General features: G+C 40.6%; 1 protein-coding gene across 2 annotated transcripts in view; it reads right to left on the minus strand.

Moving 5' to 3' along the window:
* mdga2a (MAM domain containing glycosylphosphatidylinositol anchor 2a) overlaps positions 1 to 22,009 on the minus strand; it is an 871,663-nt gene that overhangs the window by 591,081 nt on the left and 258,573 nt on the right. For both annotated transcript variants that reach the window (XM_048538415.2, XM_048538414.2), the window contains exon 3: positions 14,269 to 14,443. In XM_048538415.2, coding sequence (XP_048394372.1) covers positions 14,269 to 14,443 — 175 coding nt within the window. The remainder of the gene's footprint in view (positions 1 to 14,268; positions 14,444 to 22,009) is intronic.

Below are 22,009 nucleotides of genomic sequence, written 5' to 3' on the forward strand. Positions count from 1 at the left end.
CGCAACAAGCCCACACTGGCCCTTGAAGCATCCTACCCAGACCCATCACCCTATAACCCACACAATCTACAGACCCCTGAACACTACAGGCAATTTAGCTTCGCCAATCCACTTAACCTGCACATCTTTGGATTGTGGGAGGAAACTAGAGTACCCAGAGGGAACCCACGCAGACACGGGGAGAATGTGCAACCTCCAGACAGAAAGTCACTCAAGGATGAAATTGAACCCAGGTCCCTGGTGCTGTGAGCCACCGTGCGGCCCTTGATGTTGTGTATATGGATTTCAGCAAAACCTTTTGACAAGATCTCACGTGAGAGGTTATTGAAGAAGGTAAAAACATATGGGATCCAGGATAACTTGGCCAGATGGATCAATTTAAATCACAGGAATACAAAAGAATATTCAATAAATAGCAGGACAATAGGAAGCTCAAAGGAATGGTGGGATCTTTCAGTACTTATTAACAGATGCTGACAAGTAAATAGGACAGTTAAGAGGCCATATGGGGCATTTGCCTTTATTAGCCATGGCATCAAATATATGAGCAGAAAAATCTTACTGGAGACGTACAGAGCGTAGGCAACAGCTGGAGTACTATGTGTGATAATGGGAACTACAGATGCTGGAGAATCCAAGATAACAAAGTGTGGAGCTGGATGAACACAGCAGGCCAAGCAGCATCTCAGGAGCACAAAATCTGACGTTTCGGGCCTAGACCCTTCATCAGAGAGGGGGATGGGGAGGGGGAACTGGAATAAATAGGGAGAGAGGGGGAGGGGACCGAAGATGGAGAGAAAACAAGATAGGTAGAGAGGAGAGTATAGGTGAGGAGGTAGGGAGGGGATAGCTTAGTCCAGGGAAGGCGGGCAGGTCAAGGAGGTGGGATGAGGTGGTAGGTAGGAAATTGAGGTGTGGCGTGAAGTGGGAGGAAGGGATGGGTGAGAGGAAGAACAGGTTAGGGAAGCAGAGACAGGCTGGGCTGGTTTTGGGATGCAGTGGGATGAGAGGACGAGCTGGGCTGGTTTTGTGATGCAGTGGGGGGAGGGGAAGAACTGGGCTTGTTTTGGGATGCAGTGGGGGAAGGGGAGATTTTGAAGCTGGTGAAGTCCACATTGATACCATTGGGCTGCAGGGTTCCCAAGTGGAATATGAGTTGCTGTTCCTGCAACCTTCGGGTGGCATCATTGTGGCACTGCAGGAGGCCCATGATGGACATGTCGTCTGAGGAATGGGAGGGGGAGTTGAAATGGTTTGCGACTGGGAGGTGCAGTTGTTTGTTGCGAACTGAGCGGAGGTGTTCTGCAAAGCGGTCCCCAAGCCTCTGCTTGGTTTCCCCAATGTAGAGGAAGCCACACCGGGTACAAAGGATGCAATATACCACATTGGCAGATGTGCAGGTGAACATCATACAACGCATCATCCTCCGACACTTCCGCCATCTACAATCCGACCCCACCACCCAAGCTATTTTTCCATCCCCACCCTTGTCTGCCTTCTGGAGAGACCACTCTCTCCGCGACTCCCTTGTCCGCTCCACACTCCCCTCCAAACCCACCTCACCCGGCACCTTTCCCTGCAACCGCAGGAAGTACTACACTTGCCCCCATATCTCCTCCCTCAACCCTATCCCAGGCCCCAAGATGACCTTCCATATCAAGCAGATGCTCACTTGCACATCTGCCAAAGTGGTATACTGTATCCATTGTACCCGGTGTGGCTTCCTCTACATTGGGGAAACCAAGCGGAGGCTTGGGGACCGTTTTGCAGAACACCTCCGCTCAGTTCGCAACAAACAACTGCACTTCCCAGTCACGAACCATTTCAACTCCCCCTCCCATTCCTCAGACGACATGTCCATCATGGGCCTCCTGCAGTGCCTCAATGATGCCACCTGAAGGTTGCATGAACAGCAACTCATATTCCGCTTGGGAACTCTGCAGCCCAATGGTATCAATGTGGACTTCACAAGCTTCAAAATCTCCCTTTCCCCCACTGCATCCCAAAACCAACCCAATTCTTCCCCTCCCCCCACTGCATCCCAAAACCAGCCCAGCCTCTCTCTGCCTCCCTAACCTGTTCTTCCTCTCACCTATCCCTTCCTCCCACCTCAAGCCGCACCTCCATTTCCTACCTACAACCTCATCCTGCTTCCTTGACCTGTCCATCTTCCCTGGACTGACCTATCCCCTCCCTACCTCCTCACCTGTACTCTCCTCTCTACCTATCTTGTTTTCTCTCCATCTTCGGTCCGCCTACCTCCTCTCCCTATTTATTCCAGTTCCCTCCCCCCATCCCCCTCTCTGATGAAGGATCTAGGCCTGAAACGTCAGCTTTTGTGCTCCTGAGATGCTGCTTGGCCTGCTGTGTTCATCCAGCCTCACACTTTGTTAGCTGGAGTACTATGTGCAGCTCTTGTCACCACACTAGAATCATAGAATCCCTACAGTGTTGAAGCAGGCCATTCAGCCCCTGAAGCCCACACAGGGTCCCTAATGAGCATCCCACCCAGACCCACCACCCTACCCTAACCCTGCATTTCCCACAGCCAATCCACATAATCTGCACACTTTTGGGCTGTTGGAGTGAACCAGAGCACACGGAGGAAACCCACACTGACACATGGAGAATGTGCAAACTCCATACAGATAGTCATCTACATCTGGAATCAAACCCAGATCCAGAGGCACTGCACCACCCTTAGAAGGAAGATGTGATTGTGCTGGAGTTGGTGCAGAAGGAATTCACCAGAATGCTGCCCATGATTGAACACGGTAGCTTTTAAGAGACGCTGAATAAGCTCAGCATGTTCTCTTTAGAGCAGAGAAGGCTGAGAGAGGTCATGATTGAGGTGTGTAAGATTATGAGGGGTATGAACAAGGTGGAGAGGAATCAGCTGTTTCCCCTTAGTTGAAGGGTCATTTAAAACAGGCATTTTATGAGTAGGCAGAACAGGAAAGCTCAGGAGTTGGCAGTTGGATGCTTAAAGATGTGACTGAAGGATGATTCTGTTGAGGTGAGGAAAAGCAGTAATGATCTTTCAGTGAAAGGCAGGAGGCTTAGAGGAGTTTTGAGGAAAATAAAATTTCACTTAGAGGGTGGTGGGAACCTTGATTGCACTGCCTAAGTGAGTACGGAAGGTAGGAAACCTTACAACCTTTAAAACATACTTGGATGTGCACTTGAAATATCATGCTTTTCAAGAATAAGGCCAAGAGCTGGAAAATGAGATCAGTATAAGCTTAGGCTTAATGGGATAAAGGGCCTCTTCTGTGCAATATGACTCCATCACCACTTATAAGTTCTCCTCCTATTCGCACACCAACTTAATTTCGAATTATACTGTCATTCCTCACTGTTGGAAATCCTGAAAAAAACCCATGGTCCCTTACAGCACTGAGGGCGCACCCATACCACAAGAACTAGTATGGTTTAAGGAGCTAGTTCAAAACCACCTTCTCAAAGGTCTGTAGAGGTGGGCAATAAATACTGGCCTAGCCATCAATGCCCACATCCTATGAATGAATTTAAAATAAACCTTATGAAGAGCAATTCGAGGTTAAGCAACAAATTCTAGCATAATGATTGTCAAATCCCATGAATTAATTAAAAAACACCCCTGCCATTCTAGCAACATATGTCAGCTGGTGGGTGGGTCCGTGCCAACCAATGTTTGCCTTCATGCAGTTTCACTGGATCTTTTTCTGATTTTAGGTGGAAGTACAGCAGTGTTGCTTATGTAAGGCTAGACGTCAAACATAGGTCTGTAAGCCAATTATTGAAATTTCTCACTTTTGTTCTCATTTTCCCCATTTTCTTCCTTTTCTTACCTGATCAGTTCTCAGTTAACGACATATCCCTGACTATCACACAAACAGAGAACATTCATCAGAATGAAGAAAGGGGGAAAGCTCATGGAAGTAGAATTGAGATTCCAATAGTGAACTCTTCCCAACAGCATGTCTCATTCACTCCAAATCCTGGCATCAAGTTCAGCTGGCACGCAAAAGACTTCCACTGTTGTGTCCCATATCAAATTCAGTAGAGGGTGACCAAAAGTTTGATTTTTTTCCCTCTTTTCTTATACATTCCTTCCTTGGCATCTAATGCAAAATTCACTGCATTTTTTTTCATATGGTGCAAAAAGTGTTGTATGTTGTTTCTTCAGTTACCGCTAGTATTGCCTGCGGACCTGTCTTAGATGCTCTCTATTTCTTATCTACATGCTGAGATGGCATGTGGAAACCAGGGCAGGATCTTTGATCTTAGACCCTGACTGAACAACAGGATAACTCACAGTTGGGAACCTGAATGACTAATTTGTATGTCTTGCTGCTGTTTTTCCTTAGAAGAGTTTAAATATCGCTCTACAATGAGAGGCAATTGAAATTCAAGAGAAAGCCTGCATGTAGGCATTCATTGCACAGTAATTATTTTCTGGTAAGGAATCTGGCTGTTTGGTCAGTCAGTGCATTGATGGCTACGTGAATGCAACTGTCGACTCCTGGACCTGAGGCCCTCCCTCAGAGGCAGCAAAGCCGACAGCTTATTGTGCCTGCATTGTCCTGTCTGTCTCAAAATGGATACAGTCTCCAACTCTCTGGAGCTTGATGGCTGAGAGCTGCCATATTGTCTGAAGCTGCTATTTGGAATCTGCCAAACATATCAAGATTCAGCATCATGGTCACTTTGATTGAACCAAAGCACAAATGTCCAAAGCCATCTGCCTGGATTGCCATAGTCTCCTGCAGCACTGGTGGCCTGTAATTTGCAGTTAGCTGACATTTAGGCGATACACCCAGAACAGAATTTCCATAGAATTCTTACAGTGTGGAAACAGGTCATTCAGTCCAACAAGTCCACACTGACTTGCCAAAAAATATCTCACCCAGATCCATCTCCCTACGCTATATTTCTCATGGCTAACGCACCTAACCTACACATCCCTGAATACTATGGGTAATTTAAGCGTGGCCAATCCACCTAACGTGCACATTGTTAGACCTTGGGTCAAAACAGGGCAGCCCAGCAGTCACCCACGCAGACACAGCAAGAATGTACAAACGCCACACAGGCTGTTGCCCGAGGGTGGAATCAAGCCGGGGTCCCTGGTGCTGTGAGGCAGCAGTGCTAACCACTGAGCCACCGTGCTGCCCTTGATGTCTTGGGCAATCCTTTCTTCCCTTTATGGCCTCCACTCTGCTTCTCTGACCTTCCAGACCAGGACGATGTATGAAGCTTGCCCTCATTGCTTTGTCCAATATCAGAGTTCCCTGTTACTTTTTCAATGCTGTCATCAATTGGTTTACTCTGGATTTCCACATCAACTGATGCCCAGGTGATGCCAGGCTAAATCCTTCTGAAAAGGCCAACTACTCACTCCTCACATATGCAACCTCTCAGTACCAGTGATGGAAAATCTGTGCCACTGGTTCAGCATCTGAATACATCTCTCCTGTTTCACATAACTGCACTCATCGATCCCTGGTCTCTTCCCAACAGCCACGCCCTAATGCATCACAGAGCCTCCAGTTTCCCATAGTCCTTCATGAAACAGTGAAGAGGGCAGTTCCCCAGGCTGTTAAAAGGTTTTACAATTAGGTCAACAATCCCATCCTGCCTTTGAAAATCACAATGTGTTCCAGGGGAAACTATAACCAGTGATGAATCTGATTTTGATATTTTCAATATGTATCCACATCACCTCATCCTCACGGGCCTTTTAAATCCAGAAACTGTTGACAGCTCTCTCTTAACGACAAGCACACACCACTCCGCTCCCCCCCAACCAAGTCAAAAGTCATTTCTATTGAGGATTGCTGACATATCAGAGGCTAGAAGCTCAATTAAAAAGCAGCACCACTCAGGAAATGGCATAAAGTTTTCTTTCCCATGCTCTCCTCCTTTAAGATCATCCATAAAATGGTCATCTGCCTTAAAACCATCTTACATGCTGCAATGACAAATTTGGTCTGATAACATTCTTGTCAAGTGCCTCAAGGCATTTTATTGAGATAAAAGTGCCATATAAATAAGTCATTGCTTTTGTTGCATTTTGAGGTATTGAATATAATCATAGAACTATTTTTATCTTATCTACAAGAGATCAAAAAATAATACTAAAGGAGAAGTAGAAGATTACACTGATACTGGTAAGAGTTGGCAGATTCATCAGCAGACCACTGTGCAACTTTATTTAATAGACATGTACTCTTTTATTCTTACAACTAAACAGTCAGACTCATTTCTGCACAACATGACTCCACATCACATTATAATTCATGCGCCCAGTTAACACAAGTACTGTCAAAAGGATCAAAATTGTATAAAATTCAACTGAAGAGCAAGCTGATCTCAGATTATTTCTTTCAAGATCTTGTTACATTTGATTCTAGAATCAGCTACAAAATGATGGAATAACTATCTCAATTTCTCTTCACTTCAGTTAATGAAAATATTCAATGATATTCCACATTCACTCAATGTCAGGAGTTGCTAGAACAAACTGCATTGTGCTCTTCACAGATTAGCCTCATACAAAGTTCCAGGAGCATTCATACAAATTGAATGGTCCTCCTCAGGGAGACGGGTTAGTTTTTTTTTAACAAAAAGCCAATTGGACATTCAGCTATTGCCCATAGATAAGAGGAGCTAGATGGCAGGCCGAGGGAAAATATTCTATCAGTAATCAAATAATTTCTAATTAAGAGGTTTATTTGGAATAGATTGAAATTAATGCCTTTTTACTGCTTCATTTAATTGTTTCAAAATCATTCTCACATCCAGTAATTGTTAATCCAATAAACATTAAATAAATATACTTTACAACAAGTAAACAAAATATTCTGAGCTTCTTTTAATCTAATATGATGTAAACTGTGGTATGTGTACATATAATTTCTAATGTTCTTTGTTGTCAGTTTGGGTTTCTGTTTTTTCTGAATTTGTAACCGGTGGGTTTTCTATGTGCCTGGAGTTAATAATTCGCTTATAATCATTTCTATAACCAATGGTAATTTCTTTTACAAACAGTTTTTGAAGCCTGGCTTTGCAGTGAATAGGTTTTGTGAAATAATAGTGGGCTTTTGTTTATTTAGATTGTTTTGTAAGCCAGTATGGTAAAGTGCTGGGACATTAAAGCTTGTTAGAAAATCCCACAACTTGATTTTTTTTAAACGGAACTGAAGTCCACAGCTGAGACTCTGTGTGTGTGTGTGTGTGTGTGTGTGTGTGTGTGTGTGTGTGTGTGTGTGTGTGTGTGTGTGTGTGAGAGAGAGAGAGAGAGAGAGATGGTCTTATCATGGGCAGTCCTGTGAAGTTGTTAGAATAGGATGGCTGTATAGACATGTGATTCTCAGTAGGCAAGGATATACAGTGAACTCGGCTACCTTAGAGTAAAGAAATAATGTTAACCAGTATTAGGTAAGTTAATAAACCTGCCACAACAAATTTTTAACTATGAGAAAAGTATCCACTCGAGATAGTAGTGATCAAGCAGCACTGGAAGATGTTTCCTGGATTACTGCTTTCCTGGAAGTAAACCTTTTTCAGTCACTTCTGCAACAATATTACATCCCCACTGCAGTCTACAACTCCACCACGACTACAAATAATACCCTCAAAGCTACAAACATTTCAATCTTTTCTCATAGGCTTTGTGCTTATTTAAACACTGTACCTGCTGAGCTATGCAAGCACTGACTAACATTCACTTCTGTTTAATATTAGGCTCCTTTGTGTAAAGTTTTACTCATCCACAGTATGTGACAATAACTCAGTTCTTAGGATGCTCAGCAATCTTGGCACTGGCTTATGAAAAACATTGAAGTCGGAACCCAGAGGTCAACAAAACAGTTCAGTGCTGTGTCGGAGAAAGGAGTCTTCCGTTCATCAATTCAGTATATCATACAGATGATCAAATATTATACACTAGAACTGAATTTGCAAACATATATAGTTTAAAATAACAGAGTCTGGGAGCGACCAAGGTCAGCATTCAAGCATAAAAGAAACCAAAAGACTTCTCTTTATACTTTTCACAATAGACTAGAATATAAATTTTCTGTGAATTGACTATGAACGAATTTTAAAAATCTAGCCCTAGGACATTTTAGCTCCAAACTCAACACAAGCTGAAAGAGTAATAATCACTGACAAATGCATGCCAATAAATGTAATTGATGAGTTGGTAACAGGAATGATTCTGGACTGCCCCAGTCTAGTTCAGGAGGAGTGTAGGATTCAGCAGTATATTGTCAATTGCAAGCATCAAGGTTTATAAACATGCCTGGAGATGAAACAAGTTGAATCAAGGGGAGGAGAAAGTTTCAAAAGTCTCATAGACAAATCAAGTGAGTGAGAAAAACTGCAGCAGTTCCAACTCGATGTAACAAGGTGCAAAGCTATACACAGAAATATAGAAATAGGAATAGGATATTTAGTCCTAGAGTCTATTCCACCACACGTGAGCCAAGAGGTAACTCCATACACCCATCTTCACCCTATACCCTTTTACACCTTTGCTTACAAAAAAAAGCAATCTCAGTTTTAAAGTTAAAAACAGATTTAACATTGATTGCAAACTGCAAAAGAGAATTCTAAACATCGACCATGAAAAAGAGTTTACGAATATCACTTGAGAAAAGTATGGACGCAGGCAACCAATGGCCTGAAATGGGGATGCCAGCCACCCACGCCCAAGTGGTGATAGCCCGGTGCAGAGCGTGGTGGCAGCCAGCAGTCAGACCACATGGAGGGCCCCTGTGCTGGTCTGCTGTAGAGAACCTTCGGACAGAGACTGTGATCTTTGCCTTTGTAACTTTGCTTTCTGTTTCTGACCTATTGTTGTACTGTATATAGCTGTAAAGTAACATTTTTTTCCTTTCATTTCTCTATTCTGTAACTCAGGATTGTACCTAGGCACTTTTGTAGCAATGGTAGTTCAGTGAGTGGCGACTTATAAATTTTTCACTGTGCTTATTTGAGTACATGTGACAAGAAAGCTAATTCAATTCAATTCAATTAGTTATAACCTTTGCACCATACACCCTCAAGCTACTGGAAAAGTTTCTCCCAAACTACCCTATTTATTCCTTTCAATATCTTGATGACTTTGAAGGTTAACAGGGCGTTTTAATCAAATTCCAATGAGTACAACCCTACTTTGTTTAATTTCTCCTTGCATCTTCTCCTTTAAGTCCTGTTATTATAACAATCAATGCTGAACTCCCTCAAAAATCAATAAACCTATCTTATGAAGTGTGGTGCTAAATAATCAATCAGAAGTGGTCAATTCAAAAATGAGGAGGTTATGTTCAGTTGCACAGAGCCTTGGTCAGTCCCCCTCGAAACAATTTCAATTAGTTGTACAGTTAGAACCTCAGGAATATATGCTAGTCCTGAAGGATGTATGGCACTGATTTACCAGAGTGCAATCCATGCATAAGAAGTTAAATTGTGAGTATATGACCTGAAGACTGGACCCCGAACATTAACTCTGATTTCTCTTCACAGATGCTGCCAGATCTGCTGAGCTTTTTCAGCAACGTCTGTTTTTGTTTCAAATTATGAGGATAGTTTGCATAAATTTTAATATGAATCTGAGAGTGATATAGTTGAGATCATTAAAATTATTCAAAAGGTTAGATGAAAAGAAATTACTTCCTTTGGTGAGAGAACCTAAAAGGAGGCATAAATCTAAAATTAGAACCAAGCCGTTTAGGAATGAAATCCAGAAGTGCATTTTCGCACATTGTAGAAATCTGAAACTCTTTTTTTTCCCCAGAAACCTGTAGACATCAAGTTAATTGAAATGTTTAAGCCTGACATTGATAGATTTATATTAGGTAAGGGTATTCAGAAATATACAACAAAGGCAGGAAATCAATTTGAAGTACAGATCAGTCAGGATCTAATTGAATGTGGATTAGATTGAAGAGGCTAAATGACCTACTGTTGTTCCCAAGCCTTATGTAGCATGAATAAATTGGCTGGAATTTGCATCTCTGAATAATCAGAGATTGGGCATTACCTGAAAGATGCATGTCTGGATCACTCAGAGATCCTGATGCAATGATTACATGGTAATTGACAAGAAGATTACATTTCCAATGGGGAATTATCTGCTGCTTAAAACCCTCCAAAAAAAAGTCCATATTTCTGAATGAGATTCAGAGACTTTGGAAGGTTTTGGTTCATTCTCCTTCATAATGAGGCAAGAAAAGTTACAGAAGTGCCCCTAGTGCCGGGTGAGGAAATTCTAATGTACAAATAAAAGTTAACAACTTGAGACGGGGAAAATAACTTTTATTTTTCCACTCCAACATCTTTCATCATTGTCGAGAGTACAATCTAGTCAACCTGATCAAGTTCTTTTTTCAACAAGAAACATATAATCCTGCCAAATATTTTACTGACACTATTCATTAATCGCATAATGCTGATGAATTTTAGGGACACAGATGAACAAGAGAAGCAAGATTGGTCGTCTTCAATATAGAGATAGTAAGAACTGCAGATGCTGGAGTGAGTGATAACACAGTGTGGAGCTGGAGGAACACAACTGGCCATGCAGAATTAGAGGAGCAGGAAAGCTGACATTTTGGGTCAGGACCCTATCAACTTTCCTGCTCCTCTGATGCTGCTTGGCCTGCTGTGTTCATCCAGCTCTACACTTTGATATCTCAGATTCTCCAGCATCTGCAGTTCCTAATCTCTCTGAAGGAGAATATAGCTGCCTTGGTGACAGTAGAGTGAAGTTTCCTTTATTGAGAGGACTATCTTCTAATAGGTTGAATATACTGCATCTAAACACTTTACAGTTCAGAAAAATAAGAGATGGCCTAATTGAACCATATAAGATTATGAAGGAAGTTGGCAGAGCAGGCACAAGGATTGTTTCCCCTGTTGGACAATACAGAGCAAGGACGCAGGGTCTTAGGTCAGGGGCTTGTCATTTGGACTGAACAGAAATATCTCCACTCAGAGGGTTGTGAATCTTTGAAATAGTTAAATAACTGTGGATATTCCATCATTTAACTCATTTAAGACTGACAGAAGTTTGATCTTTCAGGGGATGGAGAGCAAATGGGAGAGTAGAGTTGATGTAAATAACCTTCTATGATTATCGTGAATTGCAGAACAAACAAAGGTTATATGGTCTGCTTTTACTCCAATTTATGTTCTCATATTTGAAAGAAATCTATTGTAAGCTTATGACAGGAATGACTATGTGGCTAAAAGGGATTATGTAAATATATGGATATTCAAAACATGGAAGTGATCTGCAAGAGACTTGTTAAAAAAATTACTGACTTATATTTTGAGAAGAATATTAACTCACGGATTAAAATCAGATTTACAAATCAGAAGCAAAGTTAAGTTAAATATTACATTTTAAATGCTGACATTATGGAATGGGAAAGTAATGTTAGTCAGGTGTCAAGGCTGAGTCCAGCTTGGTGCATTCATGGATAGTTGGATGCTTTGGACTTGAATAAAAAGAGCACAATCTCAAAATTTGTTAAATGCACAAAATTAAGCAAACAGCCAAAATCTTGAGGAAAGCATGGACGCCTAATGGCTATAATTCAATGGCGATAAGTGTAAGTAGAAAATCAAAAGATTATATTTTGCATTCAATGAAAAAAGCTGAATGGTGTAGGGCAGGTGGGACCTGAAATTAGGCATTCTGGCTCAGAGGTAGGATGACAAGATCCTTTATAAATTTCAATACGATTAATTCAGCCGTTCTCAAACATGTCTCCTCGATATTTGGCATCCTCTTATACAAATTACATACTGACATGGATGAACAAAAAGAATAATATTGTGCTAATATATAACTAAAATATTGCAGTGCAGAAGTCCTGATATATTTGTACAAAACATTACTCATGCTATGAATAGAGTGAATGCAGCTTTGGCTACTTTTGGAATAACACTAACATCATACAGCATGGTTGATTCACTAGAACAATGATAGCGATAATAATGTATAGTTCTGAAAAGAGATTCCAGATTTTGGGTCAATTTTCATTGGAGTAGAAAAGTGTGAAGAGTTTGGTTTTGCCCAGTTTTGCGAGCAGAACAATAGTAAAGCTGCCAGTAATATGGTTGTGACACTACTAAAACGAACAACAGGGAGTCTGTACATGAACAGAATAATGCAGAAATTCAGAAAATGCTATCAGTTATTCTGCACTTCTAATGTTCTTGATGATTGCCCCTGTGCTCAATGGGAAATCTTTGAATAGACATAAACATGCACTTTTATATTAGCTGTAAAAACCTATGAAAAATTATACCTTGAACTGAATAAGGTGAAATTGAGTATTTACAGGCTAACTAACTTAATTATTACTCTCATCGAACTACAGGTCTGGAATAAATAAATATTAAAAAACATTGTATTGAAACAAACTCTTCACTGTAAAGTCACTGTTCTACCCAGAGCATGCCTACTGCTCCAGATAAACTTGTGGCAGGTTTGGTGCAAGACCTGTCCTCAACAAATAAGGAAAGTTACTCCAAAGAAATGAATCTATATGGAATGAAATGTCAACATTCCCTATTATGATGAAAAATATTGTAAACATTTTAAAAGTAACATATTAAAGAACATTTGGTTACCTTCAGTTCACCACCTATCTTCATCGAACTGAAAAACTTTATTTTATCATTTAAAAATTTAAGAATGAAGGATAATATTCTGGGGAAATCATGAAAAAGGCATATCATTTTATCACAAATAAGGAAAAGTGTTCATAAAATTGTTTTCACACAGAGAAGGTAAATCAAGAACATGAAAAAGAATGCAAATAACCTTCTCCTGCATTCTTGTATTGATTGTTTCAACAGAGGAAGTATGTAATTCATTTTACATGTATTAGCAAATCTACTATGTTAAAGGACAAAGCAATGCCTTATATATCCACTAAACACATAAATAAAAACATAATTTTTCAAGGCATTTTGTTAGCCATCTGCTTCACCATTTGAACTGTCATTCTTTGAAAAATTGTTGAATGTTGAACCTCAAGCAATTAAAAATCAGTAACATTTTACAGCACAATGTGGCTCCAACATTCAACAAGCTACTATAGAGACAAGCATGTTCCTTTAAAATGTTGCTATTCTTAAAGCGACTCCTACTGCATCAGATAAACTGGTAGAACAGGTATCAGTTTGCTGTATATAATAAAATGTGAGGCTGGACGAACACAGCAGGCGAAGCAGCATCTCAGGAGCACAAAAGCTGACGTTTCAGGCCTAGACCCTTCATCAGAGCTGCTCTGATGAAGGGTCTAGGCCCGAAATGTCAGCTTTTGTGCTCCTGAGATGCTGCTGGGCCTGCTGTGTTCATCCAGCCTCACATTTTATTATCTTGGAATCTCCAGCATCTGCAGTTCCCATTATCTCTGATATCAGTTCGCTGTATTTTGGTCAGGGCACATATGTTCAAAGCAGCAATCTGGGCAGTGTTCCAGCCAGGCCACTGTACTCAAAATGTTTTCAAATTACATAGTTTCAATTAACGAATTGTTAAGAAGTAAAAAAAAAACAAATGTCCAATTCTTCCACTAAACGCACATTGAGGGAGAATAAGGGATGTGGAACTTGTGCTGGCCCGGGGCCAGCAATGCCCATGTCCAATGAGTCAATTTTTTTTTATTCACTGATTGGACGTGGGCATTGCAGGCTGGGTCAGCATATATTGTATGTTCCTTGTTCTCCTAAAGAAGGTGGTGGTTAGCTATCTTCTTGAACAGTTGCAGTCCATATACGATAGAATCAGAATTTCTGAGCATTTCCAATATTCTGTGTTTACTCTTAGCTTCTACAGTCTTTTTTTGTTTTGCTCCCTAAGTATTTTCAACCCTTTTTAAAGTCTAAATCCAAACTAGCTGCCCAAATACAAACAAGCTCCTAGTTCTAATATTCCTCTCACGAAAAATGACCTCATTTCAAACCCCTGGTGTATACTGCATAGCAACATCGGGTACTATCCCCTATATTACACTTCTCTTCATGCCCCAGGAGTGCCTCTGTACAACAACACATCCAGCAGCATGAGACAGAGCAGTAGATTAGTCAGCAACACTGTCAATCGGCTTATGGTTTCCTCTTGTATCTCTTCATTTCCTCTCATGATTGAAGCTACTTCGCCAGAATTGTCACAAATATGCAAAGTTATCCTGATCATTTCCAAATTTGTATCTGTGTTTTATCTAGTGCCTGAGAAGTAACAATATGACATGGATTACTTACAGTATACATCTACTCTGATGGATTTGATTGCAGGGGTACTCAAGCCATTGTCAGCCTTGCAGTAGTAACGGCCTCCCTGGTGACGCTGGATTTTTGTGATCCTCAGAGTCTCATTGAAGACACTGTTGTCATGGAACCTGTCAGAGGCACTTCCTGCTGTTTTGGTCCATCTGATCTGAGCAAGCATCATTAGAAATGGTTATTATATACTGTACTTAAAGGAGAAGACACAAGAAAGAGCCTATCAATTAACAAGATAGGTTGCTGAGTTATTTAAAATCTGTTTCTTTGTGATAGCTTAGATGAACACAGAACATAAAGATATTTTAAACAATTTTGATGCATCAAAAGATTAAAAAAAGTTGGAAAGATTCAGAAATATACAGGGTTCCTGAGTCTAGCGTAAAAGCAGCTAGTCTGAACAACATCGAGGCCGAACTTTGCACTCAATTAGCTGACATTACCTAATGTTCCACTGGAATACTACAGTGTAATTTCATCGTTCCATAGGAACTGTGGATAAAACCCAATCTCCTCCCATGACGTTGTGCCTGGGAGACTCCCACATCCATTAATAAGATGGTTTTCATTAACACATGGTGTTCTTTTTTGCTGCAAAAAGGCAACACTGAAGGAAACCATTTTGCAAATTTTCAAGAAACGCTGAACCTTTCGATTTGAAACTGAACATTCACTGCATTTAATATTATATTTAATTTTGAGAGCATCATGTTAGGTATAAATATTGAGTAACCTTAATCTTCAGGGCCAGGAATCAGGAGTGAGGACATTGAAAACTATCCCGAGGAGAAACAGTCACAGGCTTAAGATTTTTGTAGAGGTAGCCCATTAACTGGTATGGTTACAGTCTCCCTGTTTAATTAAGGGGGTGTAGAGAAAGGCATTCTCTCAAAACTATTTTCAATTTGTCTTGTGTTCATTGGCAGACGGCTTGGTTGTACTTTCCCAAAGCTGAAATAATGCCTCCTAGTGCTGTTAGTACATCCCAGGCAATTAGGAGGAGTCTCATGAAATGACGATTCCATGATGCAAGAAAGGTTAGGGTTGAATAGAAGTCTTTGAAGCCATTAATAGCTCACCATAGTTGAGAGTGGGGTGAAGGAAGCACATAAGTAACATTTGCTTGATTCATTGGAAGAGGGCTGATGCTAATAGAAATTCAGTGGCGACTTGATGAAATGAGCTACTTTATAATAGATGGTAACCTTCCGGTAATTGGATGCTTGTGAGCAATCTCAGAACTGCTGGAGAATTCAGTTCCACGAGATGAGATCTAACGATCAATATGTGAGCGACCATTGAGGCAGTCTCAGTAAGAGAAGTTTTAAGAGAAACCGTTAAAAGCGCAGACTTGGAATTCCTCGCAAAGGAAATAGATTTTAATTAGTTTCAGTGGCTCTGTGTGGGATCTATCTTGACCACATTGACTAACTGAAATAGAGTTGGCAAAGTATTTGACCACATTTATATGTTAACATGTATTTACCTACTATTAACACTGATTGCTTATAAATTATATACATATTACATATGGTTAAGAATTATTATCTAAAATATTCAGTATATTTACTTAGTTACTATTATTTATGTTTGTTTTGTTCAAAATTGTATAATAAATTGTTCTGTATGTCAACTTAACTGTTGAAACCAGCCAGTTATTTCTTACCATATGCTCTTCCACACATTCAGTTCCTTAAAATATTATGGTCTACCAAGCCTGATCTGAAAGATCTGGTTTGTCGAGTCTTTCATAACTGAGATCATCAATAGGCTGTAGCAAGATCTAAAAATATACTCCACATGCCTTCACAAGATTATAAAATCCTTAAGGCCAAGTAGGATTTTCAAACCTGTAGAAAAAGATGATTCAATCGAACTGCTGTGAAAGTAAATAAACAGAATGTTATGACGAAATTGATGGTATTTGTTGAAAATGACTCAGTTGTACAACTTTTCTGAAGAAAGCAGAAGCAGCTCTAGTCTTTAAAAATGATAGTATAGGGAATAGCATGAAGCAGTTCCTTGATTATGTTGAGCTTGTCAAATTCTCCAAAATTGCCATGGCCAGATACAAAAAGCCTATTGTCAATAATGAGCTATTGAAGGAAAAATTGATCAATGTGGAGATCCAACCTTTGCCAACAGTAAATAAGTTTGCTAATGAAAACTAAGAGCTATTGAGAATAATTCAGTGTCGATCACTGGAACTAGGACACTTGAATGAGGGCTGAAGCAAACTGCATTGTGATAGATCTTCAATTAAAACTTGATGAATTGCAAGTATCAGAAGTTTCTATCAAGCATTGTGAAAAATACCTTGAAAATAACATGAAAAAGAATTGCTGATGAATCAAAACATTGCTTGAATGTAGAATTTAAAACCAAGAGGGCTAGTAATGTGTCAGAGAAAAATGTAATGCAAGTTTTGAGCTCCAGTATAATTTAGGGAATGAAAAGACTGAGATGAGTGATATAGAAGAACACATCAAGATCTTCAAAGTAGGAGGAAGCCAGGGAAGGTAAAATTCACAAAAGAATGTTTAAAACTGGAAACTGTTGACTTTCCATACAAAGAACGAAATAAGAAATTTTGGAATGGAACCAAGTCAAAAATCAGTTTTAACAAGAATGTAACGTAATATCATGTGAACATAAAAAAAAGTCAATAACAACAACTTATATTTGTTTAGCACTTTTAAAACGAGATGTAGTAAGATTAGTCCCAAATGCTTTCCGTGGGACTATAACACATAGAAAACCAACTGATATAAGGAAATATTAAGTCAGATGACCAAGCAAATTAGGCAAACAGGTAGATGTTATAATGTATTTGAAGGAGGCAGGCAAGGTAGAGAATGGACAGGTGTAGGGAAGTGATACCAACACTTGAGATCTAAACAGCTGCCGCCAGTGATGGAGCAATAATGTCAGGAAATGCAGAAGGGACTGGAATGAAAAGAGTTGGGTATCCCCGGTGCTTATAGTGCTTGAGGAGATTAGAATGATTACAAGTGATGACTCTGTAGAGAAATTTGAATACAAATTCAGAAAATGAAAACAAAGGTATTGTTTGTCTGGGGTCAATTTTGGTCAGCAAGCACGACACAACTGGCGAAAGGAACACGCTGTAGTAAAGTTTTGGATGACTTTAGTTTTATAGTCAGTGGAATGTTACAGACCAGCCATGAGTGCTTCAGAAGAGGTGATGCTAAAGATAATGAATGAATGAGGCTATTCCTGTGGCAGATCAACTGAAACAGGGTCAATGTTGACTAATGTTATAGAAGTGAAAATTGGCACTGTGAGTGAAGACAGAAATATGTGCTTGGAAGCTCATCTCAGGATCAGATATGATGCCAAGGTTTTGAGCAGACTAGCTTCATCTTAGATTTCTGTCAGAGAAAAGGACAGAGCTAGTAGCTAGGGAACAGAGTTTGAAAGCAGGAATCAAAAACAAGGGCTACAATCTTCCATACAATAACTTGGAGGAAATTTCAGCTCAATGTTGAATAAGCAGAAAGGTAATTTACAAAACACTGCAACAAAAAAGATTGTGGATTCAATTGATCAACACAGTTACAAGAAATATATTTAAGAATGCAAACTTGTTTTCTCAAACAGGTTCTGGACAGGCTGCCTAAATATTTACAATGAACAGAAATGACTAAAAGTGGATTTACTGCCTTCCCAAAATATTGCATTCAGCCCTGAGGTTTTGGTGTAGAATGACATTCTACCAACTATGTAGCTATGTGTTAGATGGAGTCAGCAAACACTGACATTTTGTGAGCATTGGAATGAATTGAATTAGTTCTAGTCGGACAATACTTCAGAATAGTCAATAAAGTGTGAAGCTGGATGAACACAGCAGGCCAAGCAGCATTTCAGGAGCACAAAAGCTGATGTTTTGAGCCTTGACCCTTCATCAGAGACCCCTCTGATGAAGGATCTAGGCCCGAAACGTCAGCTTTTGTGCTCCTGAGATGCTGCTTGGCCTGCTTTATTCATCCAGCTTCACACTTTGTTATCATTTTCAGGTATGTCTGGTGCTGCTCCTGCATTCCTCACTGAACCAGGGTTGATCTCCCAGCTTAATAGCAATGGTAGATTCACTCAACTAGGCAGTAAATTACAGCACTGATTGAGCAAATTTCCGTTATCACTGAGCGGTGCAGATAAAGTCAAGTTGCCTTTTCCTTCATGTTCGTTCCCTTTCCACTTGCTGGCAGATACAGTTTACCAGCTGTATCTTTGATGAATTGTTAGGACTCTTAAATCTGACTTTTTAAATAAGCCTTTCTTAAAAATTTCCTTGCAATCTTTCAGCTTGTGATTTAACCCAACATTTATGCCCACGTCTTTAATTTGCTCTCTGCAATATGTTTTTTTTAACCAGAATTTGAATATTACTGTTTTTCATTTCCAGGTTTGCTATTCATGAGAATTCTTTAAAATAATTTCCTACTTAGTTAGCTAGCTGATATCATTGAAGCTCAATATTGGGAACACCCATCAAACAACACTGGAATCAACTGTCCCTCAAGAAAAATAAACGTCATATGCCAAAATGGTCACAAAATCCACTGAAGCATAGTTTTCTTCAAGATCAGCAACAATCACCATCGCTTTGCACCTGACTGCAAGTTGAGATGAAGGCTTTGTCAAGATGGTACTGCAGCTCTCCTGTGGCATAGATGAAATTGTATTCTACATTCTGGAATGGTGTGGAACACACTGTACTTCACCTCAAAGATTATCCTTGTTAGAAGAAGTGATAGCATAATCCCAAGCTTCAAGGCAAGTTTTTGATTCTCATCAGCTATCTCTGCAAAACTCTCAGCTTATCAAATAACACCATCATAGGATGAAAGCATGTTTGAAGCTGACTGGGAGGAGTAATGGTCATAATATCCATTGCTACATTTGACCTAATTATTCTGGAGTGATAGTGTTTTCTGTTTCTGAGCATTTGCCTCAAGGTAGCTGTCTACTATGCTAAAAGAGAATATTTAATTGCCCAAGCTGCAGCAATACCTCAGGCACCTTGGGCCACATTGGCAACCATTGTGTAAACTTAACGAGACCTTATGGGGTAAAGAATCAATTGAATCAGGTAGGGGAGTACTGAAATGGAATATTCATGAAATGCGCTTAAGCTTCTTAAGGACAACTTGTCTAACAATGTCACCTTCAAATTCTGCAATACATTGTTACTACAGAAATAAAGGGCAATTCTAGGATGCCTGTCATAATGGATGTCATTTTGGTCCCATGGAATTTTGTCTTACAAATTCATTAACAAGAGAATGTAATTCTTCTCTTCTAAGGTTAACACTGAAAGGTTTTCCTTGTTGGATGAAATGAGTCATGAATATATACAGTACATACTTATGTGGTGAGAAATGTTTTTGTTTCCTTCATCCATGTAGTTTCCAGGTGTTGAGCATTTGCAGCTGCCTGAAGCAATTTAATTTTGAAGCATGGTGTAGCAAAATCAGCATTAATATTCCAAACAGAATGACTTGCAATCAGAGTTAACAAAGAAACAGATGCTTCTGAATACATCATTCTGTTCAAAAAAATGTCGGATTATTATTGTACAGAGTTTTTGGCCAAATTGTATAAGGAGGTAGATGGCTAGGATTTGTCACCTCCAAAATTGCTTTAGAATTCTACCAATTAGGCACTCCTTTCGAATTAAAGTTGTCAAATTCAGAAGATTTAAGAAAAGAAGCGCTAGTAAGGTTAAGAAATGAACAGTATTCCCATCCCCAGTTAATGCCACAGAAAACTTACCACAGTCAAAATCACCAGTATCTTTTCTGGGCAGCTGGAGATTGGGTACAAATTGGGAGTTGTGTCAGAACCCTGTGGAATTCCTCGTGCACATGCTTGTGTGGTAATTGCCTGGGAAGTTTTAACTTCCAACGGGTTGGTTTCCACTGTATTTCGCAAGTTTTCCAATAGTGTCAAAGGCCTGGGTCATAGATAGCTCAGGCTAGAGCTGTTACCCTGGTTGATAACCTGGTCTGATTCAGTGATTAAACAACATAACCAACTGAGCACCGCAACCATCAACTACCACCAGATCAAACTAATCCTCACCCGACCACCCATCTCAGTCACTCTTTCACCCACACACCAATCCACCAAAAGACTTGGATTTTTAAAAATACACTGAGATACATCAGCTAAAGTATGAAAAGTGGTGTGTCTTTACATTGTCTTTTCTTGTACTCAGTGGTCTACCCATGGATGTTGCATTGACCCGTCAATGCTTCAATCAGCATCAAAAGATAAAGAATGATGCAAGGATTGTAGCGCAAAAATCCACATGAACAGCTTCAGTGCACTGAGCATTGATTCTGACCAGAAGATTTTGGGCGCTGGGTTAAATCTGCTTTCTTTCAGAAAGATGGGGATAACTGTTAAGGCAAACTAAATTTTTGAGTAACTTGAACATAATTTTATTTAGGTTTGATGGAAATCAAGCCTGTCGAAATTCTATTTGTTCATGTGGTTGTGCAACATCAATGTCAATGACAATCTAATGGGTCGGTCTGTACAAGATGTCAATATAGCTGATAAATTTGTATGCATTTATAATCTTGGTTATTCCACTTCAGGCAGAATGAAAAATTAATGAAAATGGTACAACATAGATTCATTACGCAATTACTAGCTAGTCTGCAGGAGCAGTCGGAAGATGGAACAGCAGCACAGAGTGAGTATAAAACTAACTGAGCTCAGGGATTGTGGCCCCTCTGCAGGGAGCAGTCAGAAGGTGGAGCAACAGCACAGAGTGAGTACAAAACTAACTGAGCTCAGGATAACAAAGTGTGGGGTTGGATGAACACAGCAGGCCAAGCAGCATCTCAGGAGCACAAAAGCTGACGTTTCGGGCCTAGACTCTGCATCAGAAAAGGGGGATGGGGAGAGGGTTCTGAAATAAATAGGGAGGGAGGAGGAGGCAGACCGATGAAGGATAGAGGAGAAGATAAGTGGAGAGGAGAGTATAGGTGGGGACGTGGGGAGGGGATAGGTCAGTCCGGGGAGGACGGGTAGGTCAAGGGGGTGGGATGAGGTTGGTAGGTAGGAAATGGAGGTGCGGCTTGAGGAGGGAGGAGGGGATAGGTGAGAGGAAGAACAGGTTAGGGAGGCGGGGACAAGATGGGCTGGTTTTGGGATGCAGTGGGGAGAGGGGATGAGCTGGGCTGGTTTTGGGATGCGGTGGGGGAAGGGGAGATTTTGAAGCTGGTGAAATCCACATTGATACCATAAGTCTGCAGGGTTCCCAAGCGGAATAGGGGTTGCTGTTCCTGCAACCTGCGGGTGGCAACATTATGGCACTGCAGGAGGCTCATGATGGACATGTCATCTAGAGAATGGGAGGGGGAGTGGAAATGGTTCGCAACTGGGAGGTGCAATTGTTTATTGTGAACCAATCGTAGGTGTTCTGCAAAGCAGTCCCCAAGCCTTCGCTTGGTTTCCCTGATGTAGAGGAGGCCACACCGGGTACAACGGATGGAGTATACCACATTGGCAGATGTGCAGGTGAACATCTGCTTGACGTGGAAAGTCATCTTGGGGCCTGGGATGGGGGTGAGGGAGGAGGTGTGGGGGCAGGCGAACTCAGGGATCGTGGCCTCTCTGCAGGGAGCAGTCCGAGGGTGGAGCAGCAGCACAGAGTGAGTATAAAACTCACTGGGCTCAGGGATCA

The sequence above is a fragment of the Stegostoma tigrinum genome, chromosome 10 (genome assembly GCF_030684315.1).
Source record: "Stegostoma tigrinum isolate sSteTig4 chromosome 10, sSteTig4.hap1, whole genome shotgun sequence".
NCBI lineage: Eukaryota > Metazoa > Chordata > Chondrichthyes > Orectolobiformes > Stegostomatidae > Stegostoma > Stegostoma tigrinum.